Genomic DNA, 24,299 nt, shown 5'->3' with positions numbered 1-24,299 from the left:
ATTTAAGTCTACCAGTTTGTTATTTGTTTACTATTTGTCCCACCTGTTCATTTGTCTTTATTCTTTTTTTGGTTTTTTTTGTTTTTTTTTCTTTATTCTTTTTTTGAAGTCAATTGAGCTTTCGTATTAATTCCATTTTATTTCCTGTATTGGTTTTTCTTGGCTAAGTCTTTATGTCTTTAGTGGGATTAGGTTTCTTAACTCATCAGTTTTCCATAAATTAATGTTGTACCACTTCTTGTATAAATACTTTAGAGCAACATAATTCCATTTACTCCCTGTCCCTTGTACTGTTTCACAGATTGTACTTCAGTAACTGTTATAAACCCTACAATACGTTATTACTCCATTTGCTATAAACCGAAAGTTATCTTTTAAAAATGAAGACAGGAAAAAATAATCTCTTCTGTTTGCTCATAGATTTACCTTTCTCAGTATTTTTCATCTCTTTCTATATCCAAGTTTCCATCTGCTCTTGATTCCCTTCAGCCTGAAAACTTCCTTTAACATTTCTTGTAGTACAAACCTCCTGGTGACAATTTCTCTCAAATTTTATGCATTTAAAAATGAAGTTTACTGTCATTTCTAAGTACAGTTCTGCTGATCAGAATTCTTAGTTGATAGTGTTTTGTTATATTTTGTTCTGCTTTTCCGTTCAGCATGTTCAAGATTTATCCTTCCATTGTCTTTCAGCTTGCATTAAGGAGTTAGTTGTCATTCTCATTGCTGTTCCCCTAAATGTGATGGTAATTTTGCTCTAGGCTGCTTCTAAGGTTTTCTGTTTTTATTTGGTTTTCAGAAGTTTGACTATACTTATGTTTTCTTAATGGGATAGCATGATTTTTGGCTTACCCTGTTACTTTCTTATTGTTATTTCAGTCTTTTCTGACCTTCAACATCCTAACGAGATCTCTGTCTTCCCCCACTTTTGTTCTAGAAAATATTTGGAATTGTTTTGTGTTGTTTTGTTGTTTGTTTGTTTGTTTTGTCCTCGAAATCTATGATTAGGAAAAAGAACTCAAGCCAAACCTAAATCCGTTTGGTTTAATGTTCAATGGCTATATGTAGAAAAATGGAGAACCTGAAAGTTAGCAACAATATTTTTTCAGAGTTATTTGTACTGTCCCCGGCCACAGCTTCTACACAATGAAAAGATAAAAGTATTATTCTTGAATGTTTCAGAACAGATTGGTTCACAGCTATCTGCATTTCTACCGCATACCATGAAGCAAGTCAATATTGTTCTACTAAAGAAACAAATAAGAAAATTTGAAGGAAAAAAAAGCTAGATTAACTGTCAGAATATGAGATGGTTTTGGAAAAAAACACAACCCAAATGTTTTGGTGTATTGATAAATTCTCAGAATGATTTATTATAGACATACAGAAGTAGAGGGGTAAGTCACACGAATAGTAAGAATGCTGCGATTCTGGGAGCCCGTGACGATGGAACTCACACACTGACCATCAGGGTTTTCCCAGACGGTATGTTCAGAGCGTTCTACATAAAACTCGGTGATCATCTAATTTGTCCATTCAGTCAGGTGACTGTTAGGTTTAGTGAAGAATTATTTTAGACATAATTAACTTTGGCTACATTATTTAGATTATCTAATTACTGAACAGCGCTCAACAGATAGTATCTTAATGTCAGGATACACACTCACCGTGGGGAAAAGAAGAGAACTTGACTTCATAGATCTGTCAAATTTGGTGCTGAATGAAATTATCACACACATGTCCACCTTCAGAATACTGATTGAATATCATTTTCTCTGTAGGTGAATCCAATCACTCTAACTCCATTTACATCTTATTACTTCTCCAGCTTCTAAGAAAATTTTCAAATAAATTTGGCAAGTGTTGGATACATGTATCTCTAGTACAAAGGGTTAGTGTTCAGATTTGGAAGGAATTCTAAGATAATTGACCAGCCATGGTTTCAACCATCATGGGATACAAGAAGTTCATAAAAAATAATTTGATTTTTCTACAAAAATATATTTACTACCTATAGCTTTTTCATGATAAAAACTGATAAATTTAATTAAATATTAGTCAAAGCAGTTATCTGGTAACAGTTAAATATTCCCTGTTGGAGTATAAGCTCTGTGAGGATAGAATCAAGCTTGTTCATTGTATACCTTGGTGTTTTATCCTAGTTTTTGCTTCATAATAAGCATTTGGTTAGCACTTCTTGAAAAAAAAAAGTGAATACAATAATACAATATTAAAAAAAATTGGGCTATTGATTTTTTTTTAATCTAACCATTCTATTTTTATAGGCACAAAGTAATGTGCTTTTAAAGTTCATTGATTTATTTTTGAGAAAAATCATGAGGGAGGGAGGGGCAAAAAGAGGGAGAGAGAGAATCCCAAGCAGGCTCCATGCTGTCAGCACAGAACCCAATGTGGGGCTTGATCTCATGAAATGTGAGATCAGGACCTGAGCCGAAATCAGGAGTCAGATTCTTAACCAACTGAGCCATCCCAGCACACCAATGTATTTTTTTTTTAATGCTTTAGAAAACGTTGCTATTACTTTCCTTTAAGTTATAAGGTAAATTGATAAGTGCCAATCCTGTATTTTCACAATATGTGGGACGTAAATGATCAAATAAAATTTCAAAGTGGTACTATCTTATAAAAGTATAGACTATCTCAGAGGTTCATCTGTATTTAGTGCTAAATGCCTCACGGACGAACAGGATACAATTCTCTTTCCAAGAACTTACCAGCCCTGGCCAGTGGTTGCTTTATGCCTACATAGAAATAATCCAGTAGGAGCATTGAAATAAGATTTTAATCAGGGGGTGCCTGGGTGGCTCAGTTGGTCAAGTGTCTGACTTTGGTTCAGGTCATGATCTCACCATTGGCGGTTTTGAGCCCCCTATTGGGCCATGTGCTGACAGCTCAGAGCCTGGAGCCTGCTTCAGATTCTGTGTCTCCCTCTCTCTCTGCCCCTCTCCTGCTCATGCTCTGTCTCTCAAAAATAAATACTGTTTAAAAAATTTTAAAAACAAAAGATTTTAGTCAGAATTTCAGGTAGTTTTGGGGTTTAGACTGAAAAAATCTTAGGATTCAATGCCACGGTCAGCCTGATGTCAGTATTATGTCTCCATCTGAATCCACCACATGTAAAGGTCTTATCCCAAACCAAGTAATCACTGATAAGCTGTTGAAGCATCTGTAAATATTAAATCAAGATTCCAACCTGGAATAATTTGCACACTAAAAGGGAATCTGCCATTTGGCTTAATCTAGGTTTCAAAAGCATCTGTCTCCTGGAACATTTCTTTCCAAAGGAACAATTGTTAGCTGAGCAAGAAAATCCCAAAATTATATAAAGCCTATTTGGACCACCCGTTATATTCACTTTGTGGGATCTAGGATTATTTATGGGCTTTGCTATGTTTAACTGGTAAGTTTTTGCACTGAAATAATACATTTTCATTGAATCACATAATTTTTAAATGCTTGGATTGTTTTTTGCTGTGTGGATTTGGGGAGGGGATGTGAAAATAGTTAAAACTTTCCATTTGTTTTCATATTTTTAAATAGATTCAGGTTATAAATGTCTTAGCTAAATTAGGTGGAACAATTCTAATGCATACATGTCAGTCTTGCCTGGGTAACATTAAAAACCCAATAAATTATTTAAAATGAACTAATGCCAGATTGAATCAACTGTGAAAGAAAATAATTTGTGAGTTTTCCAGAGAAAAATTCCCCTATTAGACTCTGAAACCGCTAACGTAGACAGTCAGTGATCCAGTGAACAATCTCCAAATAAATAAAAACTCATCAAAGGGACTTGTGATTTACTCATTGATACGTCTAAGTTAAAAAGTGACTGATAAGCCATAGCCAGTGATGTTCAGCACATCCAGTGATGTTCAGTGCTCCCTCATTGCAGAATATTTGGTTCAATTTTAGAAAAGGTTCATTCATTTTAAATTCTTAAAATACATCACATCGCATGGAATGTGAAAATACAACACTTCACTATTTCATTTACCCTTCACTCCTTTTTCTCTGCTAGAAGAGCTTTTAGCAAGAAACTGTCAACAGAAGCCTGGGCTTCCTGAGGGGAGTCAAGTCTTGGGAACAACACGAATCCTTGCTCTGTATTTAAAAGCCCACATATGTATGCTTTCAAAGCTCTTTCCATTTGTACAATGTTAGATTTCAGATTGCTGTTAACCTCAGCGTGGAACGCTATGCCCTGATATTTGGAATCAACACCTTCGTTGCCTTGGTGATCCAGACTGTCATGACTATAGCTGTGGTTGACAACCAGGGACTGGGGCTTCCGGTCACCATACAGGTAAGTGCATGATTCTGTGCTCTCACTGACACAGAGGCATACTTTGGAAACTATACACACACACACACACACACACACACACACACATTTATATTATTATACATAGTAATCAGACTTTCTGAGATATAATTTTCATACAATAAATTGACACATAAATAAATGTATATACAGTTCTATTAATTTAGGCAAAAACACAGCTGTGTAGCCACCACCACATGAAAATAAAGAAGAGTGCCTTCACCGAGAAAATGCCCATGTCCCTCTGCAGTCAGTCGCCTCTCTCCACAGCACCCCCAGAAACCCACTCATCACTTTTCTATCCCTATAGGTTTGTCATTTCAGAAAGTCATATAAATGGGGCACCTGGGTGGCTCAGTCAGTTGAGTGTCTGACTCTTGATTTCACCCAGGTCATGATCTCATGGTTCGTGAGATCGAGCCCCACATCGGGCTCTGTGCTGACAGCATGGAGCTTGCTTAGGATTCTCTCTCTCCCTCTCTTTCTGCCCCTCCCCTGCTCGCTTGCTCTCATTCTCTCTCTCTCTCTCTCAAAATAAATAAATATTTTTTTAAGTCATAAATGGAATCATAGTGTCTACAGCCTTTTGTTTCTGGCTTTTTTCATTTAGCATATGTGTCTTCAATGGAATAATTTTGTATTGAGAGATATAAACATGATGAGGTTAAGATATATTCTAGTTCTTTTTTAATTTTTTTAATTGTAGAGATATAGAGCACGTGCTCACACAAGCAGGGGAGAGGGGCAGACGGGGGGAGAGAGAGAGAGAAAGAGAGAGAGAGAGAGAGAGAGAATCTCAAGCAGGCTCCACACTGAGCCTAGAGCCCAACATGTGACTCAATACCACGACCCTGGGATCATGATCTGAGCCAAAATCAAGAGTCGGACACCCAACCATTTGAGCCATCCAGGCACCCCAATGCATTCTATTTCTTAAGAAAATTTTTTATTAAACAGGTGACCTTTTCATTAAGTAGGTGCTAGAGTGAAAGAATGACCTAAAATAGAGCCATGAAGTCATTCCACTTTAAGTGGTGGTTCTCATTACCCACAGCTAAAGGTTTTTCTTCTGGCTAAAGTTCAATCTTATTAAAGCTTAGTTCACAAATTTCGTAAGCCTACTCAGTCTTACGGACAAAATGGCTGATCTTACATGTCTCTACATATCCAATGCAAATGTTTAGAATATTGAAATGTCTTCTTTAAAAAGAGAAAGAGAAAAAGAAGTCATTTCAGGAAACACAATTGACACCGGGACATTTAAGAAGTTTATTTTAAGGGAGCCTGGGTGGCTCAGTCGGTTGAGTGTCCGACTTCAGCTCAGGTCATGATCTCGCGGTCCGTGAGTTCTAGCCCTGCGTCGGGCTCTGTGCTGACAGCTCAGAGCCTGGAGCCTGTTTCAGATTCTGTGTCTCCCTCTCTCTCTGACTTTCCCCCGTTCATGCTCTGTCTCTCTCTCTGTCTCAAAAATAAACTTAAAAAAAATTTTTTTTAAAAAGAGGTTTATTTTAATCTCACACTAGTTCAATAGAAAGAAAGACATCTTCATTGAATAAATACAACACTAAGATTGATTCAGACTCAATTCTTTTTGAGAACATAAAACAAGCAACTGTTAGTTTCTAACATAAAATTTAAATTCCTGGTTTATTACCCAGCTTGAAATTTGCTGTCCAGCTTCTTAGAAATTACTAGGTAGGTGATGTGATCGAGAGAGCGCAAGCTTGAAAACAACCAAGAGTGGATTTGAACCTTGATGTTCATTAGTGATTTCTTAAGAACTTTTCATTTGGGAAAATTTCAAATACATTTTAAAAATAGAGAGAATAGGGGCGCCTGGGTGGCGCAGTCGGTTAAGCGTCCGACTTCAGCCAGGTCACAATCTCGCGGTCTGGGAGTTCGAGCCCGGCGTCAGGCTCTGGGCTGATGGCTCAGAGCCTGGAGCCTGTTTCCGATTCTGTGTCTCCCTCTCTCTCTGCCCCTCCCCCGTTCATGCTCTGTCTCTCTCTGTCCCAAAAACAAAAATAAAACGTTGAAAAAAAAATTAAAAAAATAAAAATAAAAATAGAGAGAATAGCGTCATGATGTCTCAGGCACCCACCACCCAAATTTAGCAATTATTTTATGGCCAATCTTGTTTTCGCTGACACCTGCCACCCAGTTCTTTATCCTTACCCTGGAGATGTAGTTTTGTTTTAATGTCTCAGTTTTCTGTTCAGTAACATAGAAAATATAAAACCTACTTTATGAGATCTTAGATTAGATGCCCACCTGTAAAATACACCATTCCTGGCCGGTAGTGTACTCAATACATGGATACGTTCCTCCCTTTTCTTAATAGAAAAAAAGACTAATTATTCACATTAGGCAACACTGTTAGGATGCACTTATTGTTTCTAAGGACTTCTTCATATATCACACCTCCAGATATTTCCTTCATTTTTCTACAAATCCATTGTGTCTTAATCTGAAATTAATGAATTCCTAGAACAGAAGGAGGCAAAATAGAACTTGAGAAGAAAATTGCCCGTCCATCTGCCTGTCCTCCTCTCTGCCACTATTTTGTGTAATCTGATTTAAACGACTGCTTTGTGGGAAAATCAATACATTTTGACCTTTCTGAGGAGTTCTCGCAAACATCAAGAGCTGGGGGTGAAAATTAAATTTGGCAGTAAAAGTCAAGCTCCACCTTTGTTTCCCCTGATAATTCAAGATTTCCAAATGGTTTTATCTTCGCAACAAAGGGGAATCTAGATTCGGGGCACTCCTGTAAAATCTTTCATTATATTTCTATCTATCTTCTTTTGTAGTCTCTGCCAATATCCTCAATGCTAGCACAATTTTCATACAGGTTCTTTCATGTAAGTTACTTAATGTAAAACTCAACTCCTGAGTAAAGGACTAGTTTACCTGGATGCCAGAGCCGGGTAAGCAAAAAATATTTAGTCCAAAGGCATAACAGAAGACAAATCTTATTTCTATAAAATATTCCCCAGACAAAAGAAGTCTCATTGCAGATCCCTGGTTTTGAAAAGCAACCTTCTTAAAAATTGATTTTGGGTAGGAATCTGATTGAATATGCTTGAATTAAACTTTGGAGAGCCAAGAATATACAGGTATATTGATTAATAACTCCCAAATCTCAATCCTAAATGCCTATTTGCCATTGATTATGCACTTACGATAGCCCATGAGCTTCCTACTATAATTTCAAGTGCCATTTTAAAAGATTGGAATCTAAAAAATAGAAAATACAACCTAAGTCAGCATTTTCATATGACTTAGAGATTCAGCAGAGAGAAGTCTGTGTTGAGACATCCGGAACTAAGTCCCCCATTTTCTCATTATTTCTCAAACTGTTATCACAGAATAAGCTTTTTATAACTTTCTCAATTTAAAAGGACCACAGAGATCTTGAAAAGAGGTTCCATGTACATCTTTGAATATTACTAAAAGGCTAAGGGGAAAAGGCCCATGAGAAAAGTTAAAAGCATCTTTTTACCTCATCTAGAAAAAGCTAAGGAGTAATTGAGCTAGTTGTGTAAGAAGTGGTAACTTTAAAGTGTGTCTTTACTAAAGGCATAAGATAATACTGCGGTATACTGATGATATAAAATAATTTTCTGGGGAAGTTTCGTTTTTAAAAAAAAATAAGTGAAATCCATTAAGTCTAAAGTTATGAGGGACTTTTGGAGGGAATGGGTGAGTAACACACAACTCCAAAAAGGCTGATTTTTTAAAAAGTACTCTTTTTGTCAGGTGAAAGAGGTGATAACACCTCACAAGCTTCACGCCAAGACACCCAACTATTTCCAGGTTGGTTACCCATTACTATAGCCCTCCATCCCTCCCACCCCCAGACCCCGCTCCCCCCTCCAAGTTGCAGAGATACCCCTTGGAATGGGCAACACATTGGTAACCAGAAATTTCATGTTGATCGTGGGAGATGCCATTCATTCAACTCCCATTCATGAATCTCATTACCCTCCTTCTCCCTGGATAGTCTTGAGGCTTAAGCTATGAAGAGCAACGCCTGATGTCGTAGGGAGGAAAAATATTGTTTCTTCCTACCCTACGTGGTTGTCAGCTGGGTCTCTGTAACAAAGATTAACAAAAGTACGCAACTGTGTTTGATTATAAGTTTTATGTAACGCGGGAGCCTTCATGAGGAAGTGAAGACACAAAGAAATAGTTAAGCTGGAGTGTTTTTGTGCTAGATTTGATAAAGAGTAGAGAGTTGGGGGGAAAAAATACGATAGGACAAGAAGGTTACGAGCTAAGAATAGTAAGCTGGGGAAGCTTCACACAGCCTGTTCATTCAGATTTCTTTCCGTGTCCCTTTATCTTCGGAGATAAGGATGTTCCTTTCCTCCGAATATAGACACTAGGGTCTTATGACCTGCTCCAGGGGACGCTCAGAAAGTCCTTCCTGCACCTGCTATATCTCAGATTCCTTCAGTTAAAAAATATTCACTGTGCCAAAGTGCCATATTTGGGGGTAAATTGTCCTGAACCCTATCACCAGCAAGTGGGGGGAAGTACACATGAAAAAGAAAAGGGAAAGGGCATTGGTGTAAAGTGATCCCTCAATGTCATAAAAACCACAGCTGCCGCCCTGCTCTGTCTCCCCTGTCCTCACTGAGAAATGCAAAATGATCCTCGCCAGCTCTCTTGGCAGGAAGCCACTGCACTCAGCCACTCTGGGACCAGATGGACCCTGATTACGCACTCCATTAGATTATCTGGCTAGGATAACTGGTACTTTCGTCTGCCTTAAATTAAATAAAAATTAGAATCATGAAAATGGATTTTTAGTTTTAACCCCAAAGGGCTCAATAAGGGAAGGGGCACTCTAAACAGAAAGATTATCTCACAAAAAGGAGAACAGCGATGCTATTATTTTAAGTGCATGAAATGGGGATTCGTTCAGGTATTGGGCAGCCTCCCATCCATCAAACCTGAAATTTTTCAGATGTGTTGAAATCATGGAATATTTGCCAGTGTAGATAGCTCAGATGAGCGTGTTCAGTTCACACTCATTACCTCAAACATGTGAGATACGTGTTCCGTCGGACTTAGGTTTCGCTACTTTGTAAACTATTTTGGAATCTTAACCCAAAGAATAGCTGAAGGCGAAGCCAGATTTTCATCATCAAACAAAATACTTACGTGGATTTTCAATGAGTTTGGGTCCTGACCTTCAGACATTGTCTTGCTTTCCTACTCTTCTGTTCTAGTGGAAATGATCTGAATGCAGGTACCTTAGAGGAATTGGGGTTAAGGGATTGCATTTGAAGAAGGAGAAGAAGGGTGGATGTCCAGGTTGTTTAAGTTTAAAGTTTAAACAAATGTCAAAATATTAAGAAAGACTTTCATTAAAAGCTACGTACTTTTTTCAACGTTTTTTATTTTTATTTTTTTTTATTTTTGGGACAGAGAGAGACAGAGCATGAATGGGGGAGGGGCAGAGAGAGAGGGAGACACAGAATCGGAAACAGGCTCCAGGCTCCGAGCCATCAGCCCAGAGCCCGACGCGGGGCTCGAACTCACAGACGGCGAGATCGGGACCTGGCTGAAGTCGGACGCTTAACCGACTGCGCCACCCAGACGCCCCGTAAAAGCTATGTACTTTTAAAGATATTAAAATAAGAAACGCCTCGTCCACTAAAGCCATCGACTAGTTATCAGAAAAACACATGACGCTATAGAACACCTAAAACTCCTGGATATAAATTGAAGATTTTTTAATAAATGGCTGAATTGGTAAGAAATAAGAAAACGCCCCCGAGGTCAAAGCAGGAACAGGAAACCAGATAGATAAGGGCACACCGGGTCTATCATGTGCTCCAGCACATGCTGGACTGATTCTCCCAGTGGCCTGGAATTTTGGTTTTAGTGGCGACCCCAAATCTACACTGTGAGTGAGTGATGAAATAGAACATGAAATTATGGCGGGGGTGGGGGGACCTCCAGCAAAGAAGATGAACCGGGGTGATGCCAGAGGAATTTATTCTAGAGATTTGCTTCATAAGCCAGCACTCACATAATTCCAGGGCCCAATTTCTACATGCTAAACATTATTTTTCAAGCTGAGGGTTTAATTTAAAGTGCCCCTGGTTGGTAATGGCCCCAGGCACTTATACGTGTCCAAATAAATGCTGTCTGGAAGACTGTCCTTCCATGCAGAAATCAAAAAACCTGCCGCAGATAAAATTCCACCAAATATGAGATTATGATTTTTTAAAAGTCCAAAATCATGCATAAAGTACCATGAGCAAGCCAACTGAAGTAATAAAGAATCAGACCGACAGAGATTTGAGACAGAGGAATTAGCATCAGAATGTAAAGTAAGATGTTTAACACGTCTGTACACAGAGGAAAATAACATAAGAATGGAACAAGATATGTCATGAATATCTGGGAAAAATAGAACTAACCAGAATTAGGAACTTAAACATGTGACGGGCAACGTAGACACATACATAGGAAAAATTACTGAATGGGAAGAAATCACCAAGAATGCAGCACAGAGAGTGAGAGAAGTGGAAAAATTATTCATATGCATGGGGATTAAAATGAGAAAGTTCAACAAATATCTATTTCGAGTTCTTTGAGAAGATAATAAAGGTAATAGAGGGGCACATGGGTGGCTCGGTCGGTTAAGCATCCGACTTCGGCTCAGGTCCTGATCTCAAAGGTTTGTGGATTCAAGCCCCGCAGTGCGCTCTGTGCTGACAGCGCAGAGCCTGGAGCCTGGAACCTGCTTCAGATTCTGTGTCTCCCTCTCTCTCTGCCCCTCCCCCTGCTCATGCTCTCTCTCTCTCTGTCTCTCTCACTCTCTCTCTGTCTCTCTCTCTCAAAAATAAATAAACATTAAAAAAAATTCCAAGGTAGCAGAGAGGCAGATAAATATACACTGAGAATTTTCCACTAGTAATCAAAAGCATGTATTCTCAGAATTAAGAAGCCCCCCAAAATCTCAAAAAGAGTAAGTCAAAGAAAATTCATATCTAAACACACTGGGTTAAATGCAGAAAATCAAAGAAAAAGAAATCTTAAAAATAGAGAAACAGAACATCAGCTATAGAGAAATTATAATAGACAACGGACTTTTCAGTAGCTCACGCGGAAGTCAGAAAATCAATGACTTCAAGTGTCGGAGACAAAAACTGCCAGCCTGGAATTATAGACAAAGAGAAACCACGTTTTAGAAGAGAGCAAGGAAGGCGCCTGGGTGGCTCAGTCGGTTGAGTGTCTGACTTCGGCTCAGGTCATGATCTCACGGTTCGTGGGTTCGAGCCCCGCAATGGGCTCTGTTCGGACAGCTCAGAGCCCGGAACCTGCTTTGGATTCTGTGTCTCCCTCTCTCTCTGCCCCCTCCCCCACTCGCGCTCTGTCTCCATCTCAAAAATAAATAAACATTAGAAAAAAATTGAAAAAACAAACAAATACATAAATAGGAGAGCAAGGAGCATCTGGGTGGCTCAGTCAGTTAAGCGTTTGGATTCTTGGTTTTGGCTCAGGTCGTGATCTCATGGTTCATGAGACCCAGCCCCACGTCGGGCTGTGTACTGACAGCACACAACCTGCTTGGGATTCTCTCCCTCTGTCTCTCTGTCTCTCTCTCTCACCCTCTCGCACTCATCGAGCTCTCCCTCTGTCTCTCCCTCAAACTAAATAAACATTAAAAAATAAATAAATAAATAAAACTGAGGGCACATTAAAAAAATAATAAATAAATAAATACAAGAGTACAGTGAAGACATTTGCAAACAAACAGAAATGGGATGAATGTGTTTTCACCAACAAACCTTTACAGAAGCAATTTCTCAAAGATGCACCTGAGGAAGAAGGAAAATTATCCCAAGAGGAAGGTATTTCCCAAAAGAAGGAATGTGAAAAAAAGAAAGAAAGAAAGAAGCAAAGAAAGGAAGAAAAGCAAATAAAGAAGAAAGAAAGAGAAGAAAGAAGAAAGAAAGAAAGAAAAGCAAAGAAAAAAGAAAGAAAGAAGAAAGAAAGAAAGAAAGAAAGAAGAAAGGAAGGTGTGAGTAAATCAAAACACGAAGCATTTAAAACAGTTGTATTTTAAATCTTGAGGAGTTTCTTTAAAAGATGTCCAAAGTACTCGACAACAGAGATATCTGTCAGCAGAAGGATGTTCAGAACGAAAGGTTTTGTACTGTTGCAGAGGAGGGCAGGAATTACCGATGGGACACTGCTGGGGGGCACACACCAAGCGGGGAGCGGGGTGTAAGTCCCTCCGGTGGGGAGGTGGGTTTCATCACCTGCATTGTTCAAATTGCCGCAGCGTGACGATAACGACACGCAACAGACTTTTAATCAGTTTTGCTACAGTTTTGAAGTTCTCTGCAGACAGTTCTCCCCCTTACTGCCTGTACCTGAGGCAGCGTGAGCTTAACACACCACTGCTTTGTTTATTTAAGAGCTGCTATTTCAAGTGTAACTAGGAAAGAATTAGACGTAGATTATGCAATTATTATACAGGAGAGAGAAATAAAGCATAGCACATGGAAAAACGGTCACACGAAAGAGTTCGAGAAAGGAGGGGAAAATTGAAGAGCGTGAGGAATAGGGAAAATAGGGCGGTAAAAAATACAAATAGGTTAATTATCGCTAAATAATAAATTAACTCATGGGTTGAACTGCCAACACACAGGAAACAGGAGAAGCAGAAGAACTCATTAAGTGACGTCCAGGGATGTCACCCATAAAACACCAGAGTCTGGGAAAGGACAGGTTTCCAACAAATAAAATGAAGACTGATCATGTCTTGAGAAATTCAGCAATCACGATGTGTGGATCTTCTTTAAAATCTGATTCATACCCAGAAAGTAAAACTATTCTGAGACAAGCAGGGAAATTTGAACCCTGACTAGACAATATTAAAGAATTGTTAGGGTCCGCTGTTGAGTGTTCGACCCTTGATTTCGGCTCAGGTTATGATTCCTAAATTTAAATTTTTAAATGAAAAAAAGAAAATGAGAAAAAAAAAAGGAAAACAATTATTTTTTTAATTGTTAATTTTTTAAGTGTGATAATTATTTGTGGTTATGCTTTTGTGCATCTTTATTTTTATTTCTTTAATGTTTATTTTTGAGAGAGAGAGAGAGAGAGAGAGAGAGTGAGTGGGGGAGGGGCAGAGAAGCAGGCCCCAGGGTCTGAGCTGTCAGCACAGAGCCCAACTCGGGGCTCCAACTCCCGAGCTGTGAGATCATGACCTGAGCCAAAGTCAGACGCTTAACTGACTAAGCCACCAAGGTGCCCCCATGCATCCCTATTTTTAAAGATACAAACTGAGGGGCGCCTGGGTGACTCAGTTAAGCGGCCAAGTCTTGATTTTGGCTCGGATCACGATCTCATCTCATCCCAAGAGATGGAACCCTGGGGCTCGGCTCTGACATTGCTGAGCCTGCTTGGGATCCTCTCTCTCTGTCCCTCCCCAGCTTGCAAGCGTGCCCTCTCTTGCTCGCTCTCAAAATAAATAAATATTTTTTAAAAAGATATAAACAAATATTCATTATATGATATGATACTAGATTCAAATTAATCTGTGAGATGAAAAGGTAAGTGGTTGGGGCTCTATGGAAGCAAGACTGGCTATGAGCTGATCATTGATGAAACCAGATCACGGATTTATGGGCATTTGTATACTATTCTATCCACTTTTGTGAATGTTTATAATTTTCCAAAAATAAAAGTTAAGTGATTCCAAGCTAGACAGACCAGTAAAAAAAAAAAAAAAAAAAAAAAAAACGAATAAATAAAGACAATAAAAATATTTTCAGGTTAGATTCTTACAACTATGGTCTATTTACAGAAAACACATCTAAAATGGAAAGACATCTAAAGTTTGGAGTGGGGAGGGAAAATTCATATGATGCAAACAAAAATTTTAAGAGTTAATATAGTTAAATTTTTTAAAGATAAAGCATAATTAAGTCCTCTTGATCTATATATCTAAGGAGAGTCGTTAAAAATGATCAAAAGTCGGGGCACCTGGGTGCTCAGTCGGTTGAGCATCCGACTTCAGCTCAGTTTATGATCCCACGGTTTGTGAGTTTAAGCCCGTCATCAGGCTCTCTGCTGTCAGCACAGAGCCCACTTGGGATCCTCTGTCCCCCGCCTCTCTCTCTGCCCCTTTCTTGCTGGTTCTCTAAATAAATAAATAAATAAATAATTAAAAAAAAAAATGATTCAAGGTTAATGTATTCATTAGTAATATATCTGGGTTCCAAAATTCTACATATCTATTAATATCATTTCAATATTTTGGATAGGAACACTGTCAAGCATGTTACGGTCTAAGAAAAAAATGAACTCCCAATTTCATATACTACATGTGAATAGAAAAAAAGGAAGAAAAACGGGAAGGAAGTCTATATAGAGTCTGTATAGATGGAGAACTTCAGAACTACGGCAACAGTTGACATTGATTGAATTCTACTATGCGGGTACTTTTCTGTGCACCCTACATGCAATAACTCATCTAATCCTCGCAACAAATGTGTAAATATGGGTATTGTTGTAATTTGACAATTTGGAAAACTGAGGCAGAGAGAAGATCCATGATCTGTTTAAAATCTCACAGCTAGTAGTAAAGCATCATTACCTACCTGTAGTGTTGAACATCCATTTTTATATCATTCATGATTTCTCTCTTTTTTTTTTTTTGTCTTCTTTTAGTTTTTAATTTATGGGAGTTATTTCTCTGTTATTGCTGGAATTTTCCTAATGAGAAGCGTTTACATAATCTATTCAGCCAAATGCAGACAGGGAAGGCGTAATTCTACTACTGACCAGAATCCACATGATCCAGAGGACTCCATTTCTGATACGAACACAGTGACGCGGTTTTAGCCTGGTCTCTCCTATCACGGACTCAGAAGACGGACTGTTCTGAAAATATATGGCGCTAACTACGTGGCATTTTAATTTTTTGTCCTAGATTAAGACACCGTAAAAGACAGAATTATCATCAACACTACATCAAAACCTCAGCTATGGGCCGGTGAGCAGGGTACAACCAGAAACTGGAGTTGACCAAGTTGAAACCAGCCATCTTTATGGCCTCGGTGAGCAACTGACACCCTAAGTACTGTTTGAATACTTTGAAGTCCATCCCAAAACAACATGGAAATCGGACAAGTGGGACCATCCAAAAACAGAAACATGAAATATCCCAGAGTTAATGATATATATTAGCTTTCTGTGCCCAACCTCATAAAAGTGTGATTTGTTTTGATCTAGGTAATAAAGAAGTTTCTAGCACAGGCCTGATGCATATTAAATGATCAATACGTGATAACCGGGACTCCTGGGTGACTTGGTCAGTTGAGCATCAGACTCTTGATTTCGGCTCAGGTCAGGATCTCAGGGTCATCATATCAAGCCTTGCAACAGACTCCCCACTGATGGCGCGAGGTCTGCTTAGGATGCTCTCTCTCCCTCTCTCTCTCTCTCTCTCTGCCCCTCCCCCACTCACCTGGGAGCACATGCTCTCTCTCTCTCAAAAAAAAAATAACATATGTGATAACCGTATTGTATTCATATTGTATACCACCAAAAACGTTAGAATGGGGAAAATAATTTAATTCCCCCAAAAGGAGGCCAAAAAATTAAGGGAAGATTTTTCCTTAAACTTTACCATGACCCTACATGAAAAGACTGAATGTTGTAATGATTTCAGTTCTTCTCAAACTAATTTATAAGTTTGTTGCAATTTGTGACGGTCTTATGTGTCCACTTGACTGGGCCAAGTTTCTCATTGATTCTAATAAACACTAATGGAGGTATTGCTGTGATGTATTTTGCAGATGTGATCAAAGTTCACAATCAGTTGACTTTCAGTAAGGGAGATTATCCTAGATAATCTAGATGGGACCAATCCAATCAGTTGAAAGGCCTTAAGAGAAGAACTGAGCCTTCCCAGAAGAAGTTCCATCTGTGGACAGGAGCTTCAGGTCATGCCTGAGAGTTCTAGCCCACGCGTCCTGATGGCCTGCCCTATGAGTTTTGAACTTAGCCTCATCAGCCCTGACAATCAAGTAAGCCAACTCCTTGAAATACATTTTTTACTATATATCTCCACTGGTTCTGTTTTTCAGGTTGAATCCTGATTGATACAGATTTTGGTACCAGGAGTGGTTGTAGAGGACACATCTACAAGGCCAACTTTTCTGAACTGCTTCTGGGTTTCCTGGAACTGGGTATCTAATCTAGTTAGGTTTTAAGCCACTATGAATCTATTTCCGGTCATAAAGAGAGCACTAATAGTCATGGCATGATGTAGTTTTAGACATACAAGTGTCACCATTGGGCCCTCCTAATCAAATACTACATTAGTTTTCTAATGATCTTATAACAAACTGCCACAAATGGAGTGGCATTAAGCAACAGGAACTTATTTTCTCAAAGTTATGAAGGCTAGAAGTCTGAAATCAAGGTGTTGGCGAGGTCATACTTGCTCTCTGAAAACTTGGTCTCGGGGAGGGTTCTTCCTTGCCTCTTCCTAGATTTTAGCAGTTGCTGGCAATTCTTAGCCTCCCTTGACTTGTAGACACATCACTCCAGTCTGTTCTTCTGGTGTCACATGATGTTCTCCCTTTGTGTCCGTGTCTCTATGTCCAAAGTCCCCTCTTAGTATAAGGAGACCAATCATGTTGGATTTAGGGTTGACCCTAATAAAGTCACATTAATAGGTTCCAGATGAACATCAATTTTGGACGGGACAATATTCAGCCCAGTTGAAATACCTATAGGAAGTGAGGTTCTGGATTGCTGTGTATTTGTCAGTTCAGGATGTTTTACTTAACCTGAAGAGAATAATGGAATTGGCAGGCTGCTCCTGGAGCAGTACACACACACACACACACACACACATATATATATATATATATATTCTCACTGGAGAAAATAAGGGAGAAATAAGGATGACCTCAGGGCTTCAAATTCCCAGCTCAAAGTGCTGCATTAATGACCTGAAATCTCTAATATCATCCCTGAAACAAACGCAAATCTCCTGCAGCCACAGAGCTGAGATTTCTGATAACCAAACCCAGAGTCTCGTTCTGCAAGTGGCTGATTTACAACATAAATTGAATTCCTAACCCTGATAAAGTGAGGACACTCATTGGGAATAAATGAAATCCTGAAAACTGGAATGGAGACATATGGTCAGATCTCAATAAAGCTGGGGACACCTGACCCCTAGATCTGCCAAGTCTTTGCCCTTAGAGGCTGCCCTTCCACCCCTCCTTAACGAGGGGTCCTATGATGGCAGCTGTTTCAGCAGGCCTCAAAAGGTAAAATACAAAATGTATGGAGAAGCATTACACTCCAAAAGGGACACATGGTTCCCCCAGCTTGTATAGAAACCGAGAAATCTAGATAATATGTGTGGAAATGGACCTTAAGGATGTAGGATCATGATAGAGGGAACATAAAGTTGGATCAAGCGGAATTTGTTGATACGGGTTGCCAGTTTGGTTGGTTAGCTGAAACATGAAGCCCACCCTAAAGAAGTTGAAATGCCAGAAATGCCTTGGTGTGCTATAGAGGAAGGTATTCCAAAGCTTAGGCAAAGTATAATATTAGAGTGGATTTATCATGCGGATTTGTTCACCCAACATGGGAAGGTCCAGAAGACACATCTTTTACCATAACTTTGAGAATATATTTGTGAGAGCAGCCCTGTGGCTGCTTTGCTCTATGGGTCAGAAATTCCAGTGGGAGCTGCTACCCATGAACTGGGGACACTCAAATACAATGGAGATGATGGGATCCCAGGATGGCAGGAACCACATGGAGACATTGAGTTGCTAAAGACAAGATGGGTATGGTTACCATAATGGACAATGGAGCCAAAGCAGTGGTCAGAATAGTCTACCTCATGGATACTTGTGGTGTTGGCTGGTTGGTATCCCTAGAAAAGAAGTAGATGAACAATTTACCAAATTCTTACTTGATCTGCATGAGTGAAAGTGTTCTAATGAATTTTAAGCAACTTAATATTCAAGAGCAGTCATAATGGAAAATGTTACCATTGCTTCATGATAATTTGGAGTCCGATGTTTTTTAAAGTAAAAAGCTGCCGAAAATCTAATCCATCCAGGAGTGTCTGGAATTTAAGCCCAAGGTAAATAAGCTTGAGGGTAGTAGAAAGAAATCCTTGGGCACAGGAGGCAGGAATTTTCCCAATGGAAAAGTCTTCAAAACCCTTTTCTCGGATTAGTTATCATGTCGAGACAAACAACTTCAGTTTCTACTCTGGGACTCTGTTTTTCTCTGTTGTATACTGAGTGAGCAGCCAATGTCTATCTTGCAATTCACAAATTCTCTCTTTGAAGGTGTCTTATTCTGTTGATTGAGGTTTTATTTCAACTCACGTATCTTTTTATTCCTGAGATTTTGATATCAATCTATACTTATTTTGTTTTTACCTGTATTTTCACTATAAATCCTTCTTTTTTTAAAAAATAGAAGTCATTCTCTTACTTATTGTGTTAAAGATCCAAAAAAATATAATTTAAAAGACACTGTTAGTTCTACAAAGTCAATTTAATCTGAAATGAATTCATGTTGCAAGCTTATTTTGTTGTCCATTCTTAATGTTAGATATTTTCAAATGTGTGTTAGTTATTCAGCATTATATAAGGCATTATATTTAAGCCTCGTGGCTTAAAACACTGCACATTTATTACCTCACAGTTTCTGAGTCCCAGGAATCTGGGCACATCGTAGCTGGGTCCTCTACTTCAGGGTCTCTTACAGGCTCCAGTCAAGGTGTTGAGCAGGCCGTGGTCATGTCAAGGGGGCAGGATGCTGACTGGGCCATAATGCATTTCCAAGTTCATGTAATTGTTGGCAGGATTCAGCTCCTCGTGGCTACTGAGCTGAGAGCTTCAATTCTTTGCTGGCTGTTGACTGGAGACTGCCCTCAGTTCCTGGCCATGTGGGCCTTTCCAAGATGTCAGCTTGTTTCATCAGAGAGTGCAAGCCAACAAATCAAGGGTTGGCTTGAAGATGGAAGTCACAGACTGTTGTAACCTAATCAAGGATGTGATATCCTGTCACTTTTGTGGCATTCTCTTCACCTGTACCTAGAGCCAGCACATAATGAAGAGCAGATGATTTCACAAGAGTGTGAACCCCAGGAGGCAGGGATCGTTGGGCACCATGTTTGAGACTTCCTACTACAAGGAGGTTTTGAAATTTTGCCAGCTTCCTCTAGGTGAGCGCTGTTTTGCTTCCCCTTTCTTTCTCTTTCTCTCGCCTTACCCCAACTCTTGCCTTGGCTTTTACCTGTCTAGAAGTTTTCCTAGAATATTTTCCTGCCCCACCTCCAAGCCCCATCCCATAGTGTAGTGGGATATCATAGATTGTTCTCAAGCCTGCAGATAATTTAAGACAATTTGTGACCTTGGGACGAGGTCCATATGTCTTTGAGGGATACCAGTTCACAGGCCAGAGCCCCAGGTGGAAAAGAGTCATAGAATTTTTTCAAGACGAAAGGGGCCCCACCCTGGCACAAAATCCCAAAAGTTTGCCTTGCTGTCATCCCCTCTCTACATCGAATATCTGATCTCTGTGATCATATTCCCACTCTCCTCGTGCCTACAGCACACTTCTAGACCCCGACCCCAGCAAGGTCATGAATACAGCCTTGCAGTCGGCATTTCCATTCTATGTTTGGTCCACAGAAATAGTTCGCTTGTTTTTGAGCCTAGCTATGTGGTTCATGTATTTTATTAGAACATGTTATCTGCCATAGCTTCCCCCCCACCCTACCCTTTCTGGGCAGATACATCAATGTGTGAAAATACCGGATCACCGTGATCCAAATTCTCGTCAGCCTATGGTCTCTACTGCTAATAGAACGGCTGGAAAAAGCTGTAGAAAATAATCAGAAAAAGAAAAAAGGAAAGGAAAGGAAAGGACAAGGAGGGGAGAGGAGAAGAAAGAAAAGAAAGAAGAGAAGAGAAAAGAGAGGAAAAGAAAAGAAAAGAAAATGGAAAACAGGAGAAGGGAAGAAAAAAAAAAAGAGCAGCTTACCCTCTTGTTGTAAATGAAATTGAAGCAGTGGAGGAAAAGACTTCCTCACTCAAAGAAGCACTGAAAACCCCCTTTCCACTGGGCTTCCTTTCATCAGATCTCCTTTTCATTTATCACTTTTGCTAGAGGTCGTTCAGAAGACAGAGGTACCGGGAGAATTTACAGCTCGAATGCATGTTTCAGATTTCTGTAATTGAACGTTGCGGTGTACTGAAAAAGGAAAGAAGAAAACTGTATACGCAAAACAGCAGAAAGAAGGGAAGGAAAAGATTGAATGTGTCAACAAAAGAGACCCCGTGCCAAGCCCAGATGGTCTCAGGCCCACCATGAAATTCTGTATTTGAGTCCTGATGGGAATGCCCATGGAGGGTTCAATAGGCCGCTAAAGGGGCATGTCCGTCCATACATCCACACAAAGGAACTGGACCTCTGGGGAGACGGCACACGGGGCTGTAAGGGAGTGAGGGGTCTGTGAGGAGGGTGAAGTTTCACTGAGGGGAGATATTGGTCCCCAGAGACCTGGCAGGGGCTTCTAGGACCACCCTTGAACGTGCTGCCGCCATTGGGCTCTTAAGACTTCCTGCAAAGATAAATTCTCTCGCAATCTTCAGCACAAACCAGGATTCCACATGCCCAAACACAACAAAGGCAAAAAGAACACTTTTGATGGACTTCTAGTTTTTATTTTATTAGGAAATTTAGACAGGATTATGCAATGACTAAGAACACACAAGAAAAAAGGGGAAAAAACTATGCAAGAAGACGAGAAAAAGTGGGCAAAGACAGAACTGAAAGACAGTGGATAGTTCCAGCCAACCAGGTATTCGGAATCATGACTTCATTAGTCATTTGCACAATTGCTCTGGTGCTGGGCTGCATACGGATTTCTTCCATTAGGTAATTTCTCTTGGTTCGGGGACTTCTGATCGAAGGACTTAAGGCACCGAAGAGAGACAGGAAGGGAGTATTTTCAAGGCGGGGGGAGAGGAAGTCTTACCGGCTCTGCACACCGCAGCCTTAGCTGCAGCACTGCTTCTTGCAACAGCACTTCTGCTGACAACAGCACTTCTGCTGGCAGCAGCCCTTCCCGCAGCCACACGAGCCGCAGCCACACGAGCCGCAGCCACACGAGCCGCAGCCACACGAGCGGCGGCAGCAGCAGACCACGGGGACGCTGCAGCAGCCCCCGCAGCAGCCGCAGCAGCAGGGACAGCAGCTGGAGCAGCAGCCCACCCGGTAGCACCTGCAGGTGGTGCAGCTGCCGCAGCCGCCGCCGCAGCCACCGCAGCCACCGCCGCAGCCACCGCAGCCACTACTGCAGCCGCCGCAGCCACCGCCGCAGCCGCCGCAGCCACCGCAACTTCCGCAGCCACAGCACCCCATGGTGTCGGCAGAGAGGACTCGGGAGAGGGGAGGAGGGAGACTCGGGAGGTGAGGGAGGTCTGGTGCCGCCTTCTGCAGGGGGAGGGGCTTATATACCAACCCGGGAGCAGGCGCAGGAAGACACGTGACCACTTCCTTGTTGCTATTTGGCTCTATTTACAGGGAAGAATCGCATCATCTCTTATGTGCTTCCCTTTTAGATATCTTTGGCTTCATCACCTGTGTAGTTTACTGTTTAAATAAACCTATATTCCAGTTTAAGTTTAAAACACTTACAAAATCTAGGGAATCTTCCTGGGAACCAGGAGCGTGGTGAGGCTACCAACGGGACCAGGCAACATCTCCGTCTTCCCAAGCCGCCTGTGCCCGCGGGGCGTGCGGACCACACCCGTCATCAGGCAGCCCCTGGGTCAGGTGATCTGCGAGCTCTGAGGGAGCTGCTACAGTGAAGGTCAAGGTGTCGTCCCTGACCTCAAAGAGCTTGCGATAGAAATGACCCTGGGAGCTGGGGATGTGAAATTGGCAACAGATTCAAAGGTCACTGCCAAGGCCAGATGCCATCATTGCATTTGTTGGCCAGGGGAAACTAAAGATACCATTGTGATTTTTTTTTTTTTTTAATTAGGCTCAGGGCCAGAACTCACAACCCTGAGATCAAGACCCGATCTGAGATCAAGAGTTGGATGCTCAACCAACGGAGCCCCCCGGGCGTTCCAATAACAGTATTTCTATCCTTTTTTTTTTTTTTTTTTTTAACAGGCTCCATACCCAATGGGGGGCTTGAACTCATGATTCTGAGATCAAGAATCAGATGTTCTACCGACTATGCCAGCCAGGTACCTTGTCATGGTGATTTCTTATACCCAGGTCATACTGATTTATTTTATTTGATTTGATTTAATTTTATTTTATTTATTTACTTTTGAAACAGAGAGGCAGAGTGCAAGTGGGGGAGGGGCAGCGAAAGAGAGGGAGACACAGAATCCAAAGCAGGCTCCAGGCTCTGAGCTGTCAGCACAGAGCCTGACTTGAGGCTCGAACCCATGAATTGGGAGATCATGACCTGAGCCGAAGTCGGATGCCTAACGGACTGAGTCACCCAAGCAACCCCTGATTATTTTAAAAATGGAAATAAATCCTCTTAAGAGTCTGCATTTTAATGGTGTAATCCTCGGTGTATTTCGCTCTGGATGAGGAATTAGTTTTTGGCTTTGACATCAGTTGATGTCTGCTAAGGAGGCTGACCTAGGCAATTTTGAGAGCAGGGTGGTGGTACCTTGGGGACACAGGTGCAGAGGCCTGAGAAGTGAGGAGAGGCCCGATGTGGGGAGAAAGGCAGTGTGAGATGTGGTGAATGTGTAGCTGGGGTCCTGTGGGGTCTGAGGGCTAGCGACCAACAAGGAGGCTGGAAAAACAGAAGACAAAAGGATGAGAGCAAAAGCGGGCTCTGTACTGCGTGTGCTGGTGGAGGGGCACTCTGGCCTTTCAGGGAGTTCTGAGGACCTCCGTGGGGATCTTCAGAGATCAACAGATTCCCCAAACTACGTTTTGTAAATGGCTTGCTGCTCGGAGTTTATTTTCCCAGTCCAGTGAGATTGTCCTTCAGGAATCTGAGTGACAGAAAATGCTGTAAGGTCCCCGGGGCATGTTGACATTGTTATTAATGATCCCAAACTATTTTTGTGGTATGTGGACTAGAGCCTTTCAACCACCAGGGGTGGGGGGGAGTGGGTGGTGCTTGAGCTGGGGTGCGGGGTGCAGTGGGGCAAGAGATAAGAGGTTTTAAGAGATTTGAGAGCTTTTAAGGAAGCAGAATCAACAGAATTGGATAGAAGACCAGAAATGGGGCTGAGAGAAACAAAGGATTCAAAGCTGACATTTTAATGGATTGTCCATTTGATGGAGAAGGCATGCAGTGGAGGAATGTACCTTTTGTGTCGTGGGGTTGGTGATTATGCCTTGAGTCTGTGGCCTGGGACATGGCAGGTGCCTCAGAAAAGCCGTGGGAAGAGGGCGGAGCACCAGTTGGATGTTGGTGGATTTGGGGTGTGGAGGAGACTCTAAATGGGAGGAAGGGATCCGTGAAATGCACATGGAAACTGAAGCCACGGTTCTGGATGTGAGCACGTAGGGAGGGAGTGTAGTGGGAGAGAAGGGAGTGTCAGGTCAAGACTTTCAGTAGAGAACTTGTGGGGTGGAGGGAGAAAAGAGGATCATTTAGTTTAAAAATAGTCCACATTTCTTTGGAAAGGTAGCTGTGAACATGTAAACCTCGGAAGAACCAAAGGACCCATTTAACGAGGTGTGAGCCACACAACAGTGATAGATGTGACAAACCCGGAGACAAATGGTTTGTTCAACTCGGTTGGTTGTTCATATGGACTCGACCTCTTGGAAGTTTCTGTTAGAGCGGGGTGGGGGGTGGGGGGCGGAGGGCTCCAACTGAATATATGGAGAGAAAATCACCGAGGTGAAAAGGAGCTGGCAGGAATCAAGTGCC

General features: G+C 41.1%; 1 protein-coding gene across 1 annotated transcript in view; it reads left to right on the top strand.

The window, feature by feature from the left end:
- The window catches only part of LOC122481866 (thiamine transporter 2-like), a 41,993-nt gene extending 26,357 nt beyond the window's left edge, over positions 1-15,636 (top strand). The window contains exons 6-7 of the mRNA XM_043578048.1: positions 4,186-4,327; positions 15,050-15,636. Of these exons, the coding sequence (XP_043433983.1) occupies positions 4,186-4,327; positions 15,050-15,223 (316 nt within the window). The 3' untranslated portion in view covers positions 15,224-15,636. The remainder of the gene's footprint in view (positions 1-4,185; positions 4,328-15,049) is intronic.
- Positions 15,637-24,299: the final 8,663 nt, after the last annotated feature.

The sequence above is a fragment of the Prionailurus bengalensis genome, chromosome C1 (assembly GCF_016509475.1).
Source record: "Prionailurus bengalensis isolate Pbe53 chromosome C1, Fcat_Pben_1.1_paternal_pri, whole genome shotgun sequence".
NCBI classification, from domain to species: domain Eukaryota; kingdom Metazoa; phylum Chordata; class Mammalia; order Carnivora; family Felidae; genus Prionailurus; species Prionailurus bengalensis.
This window is presented reverse-complemented; position numbering and strand designations above follow the sequence as displayed.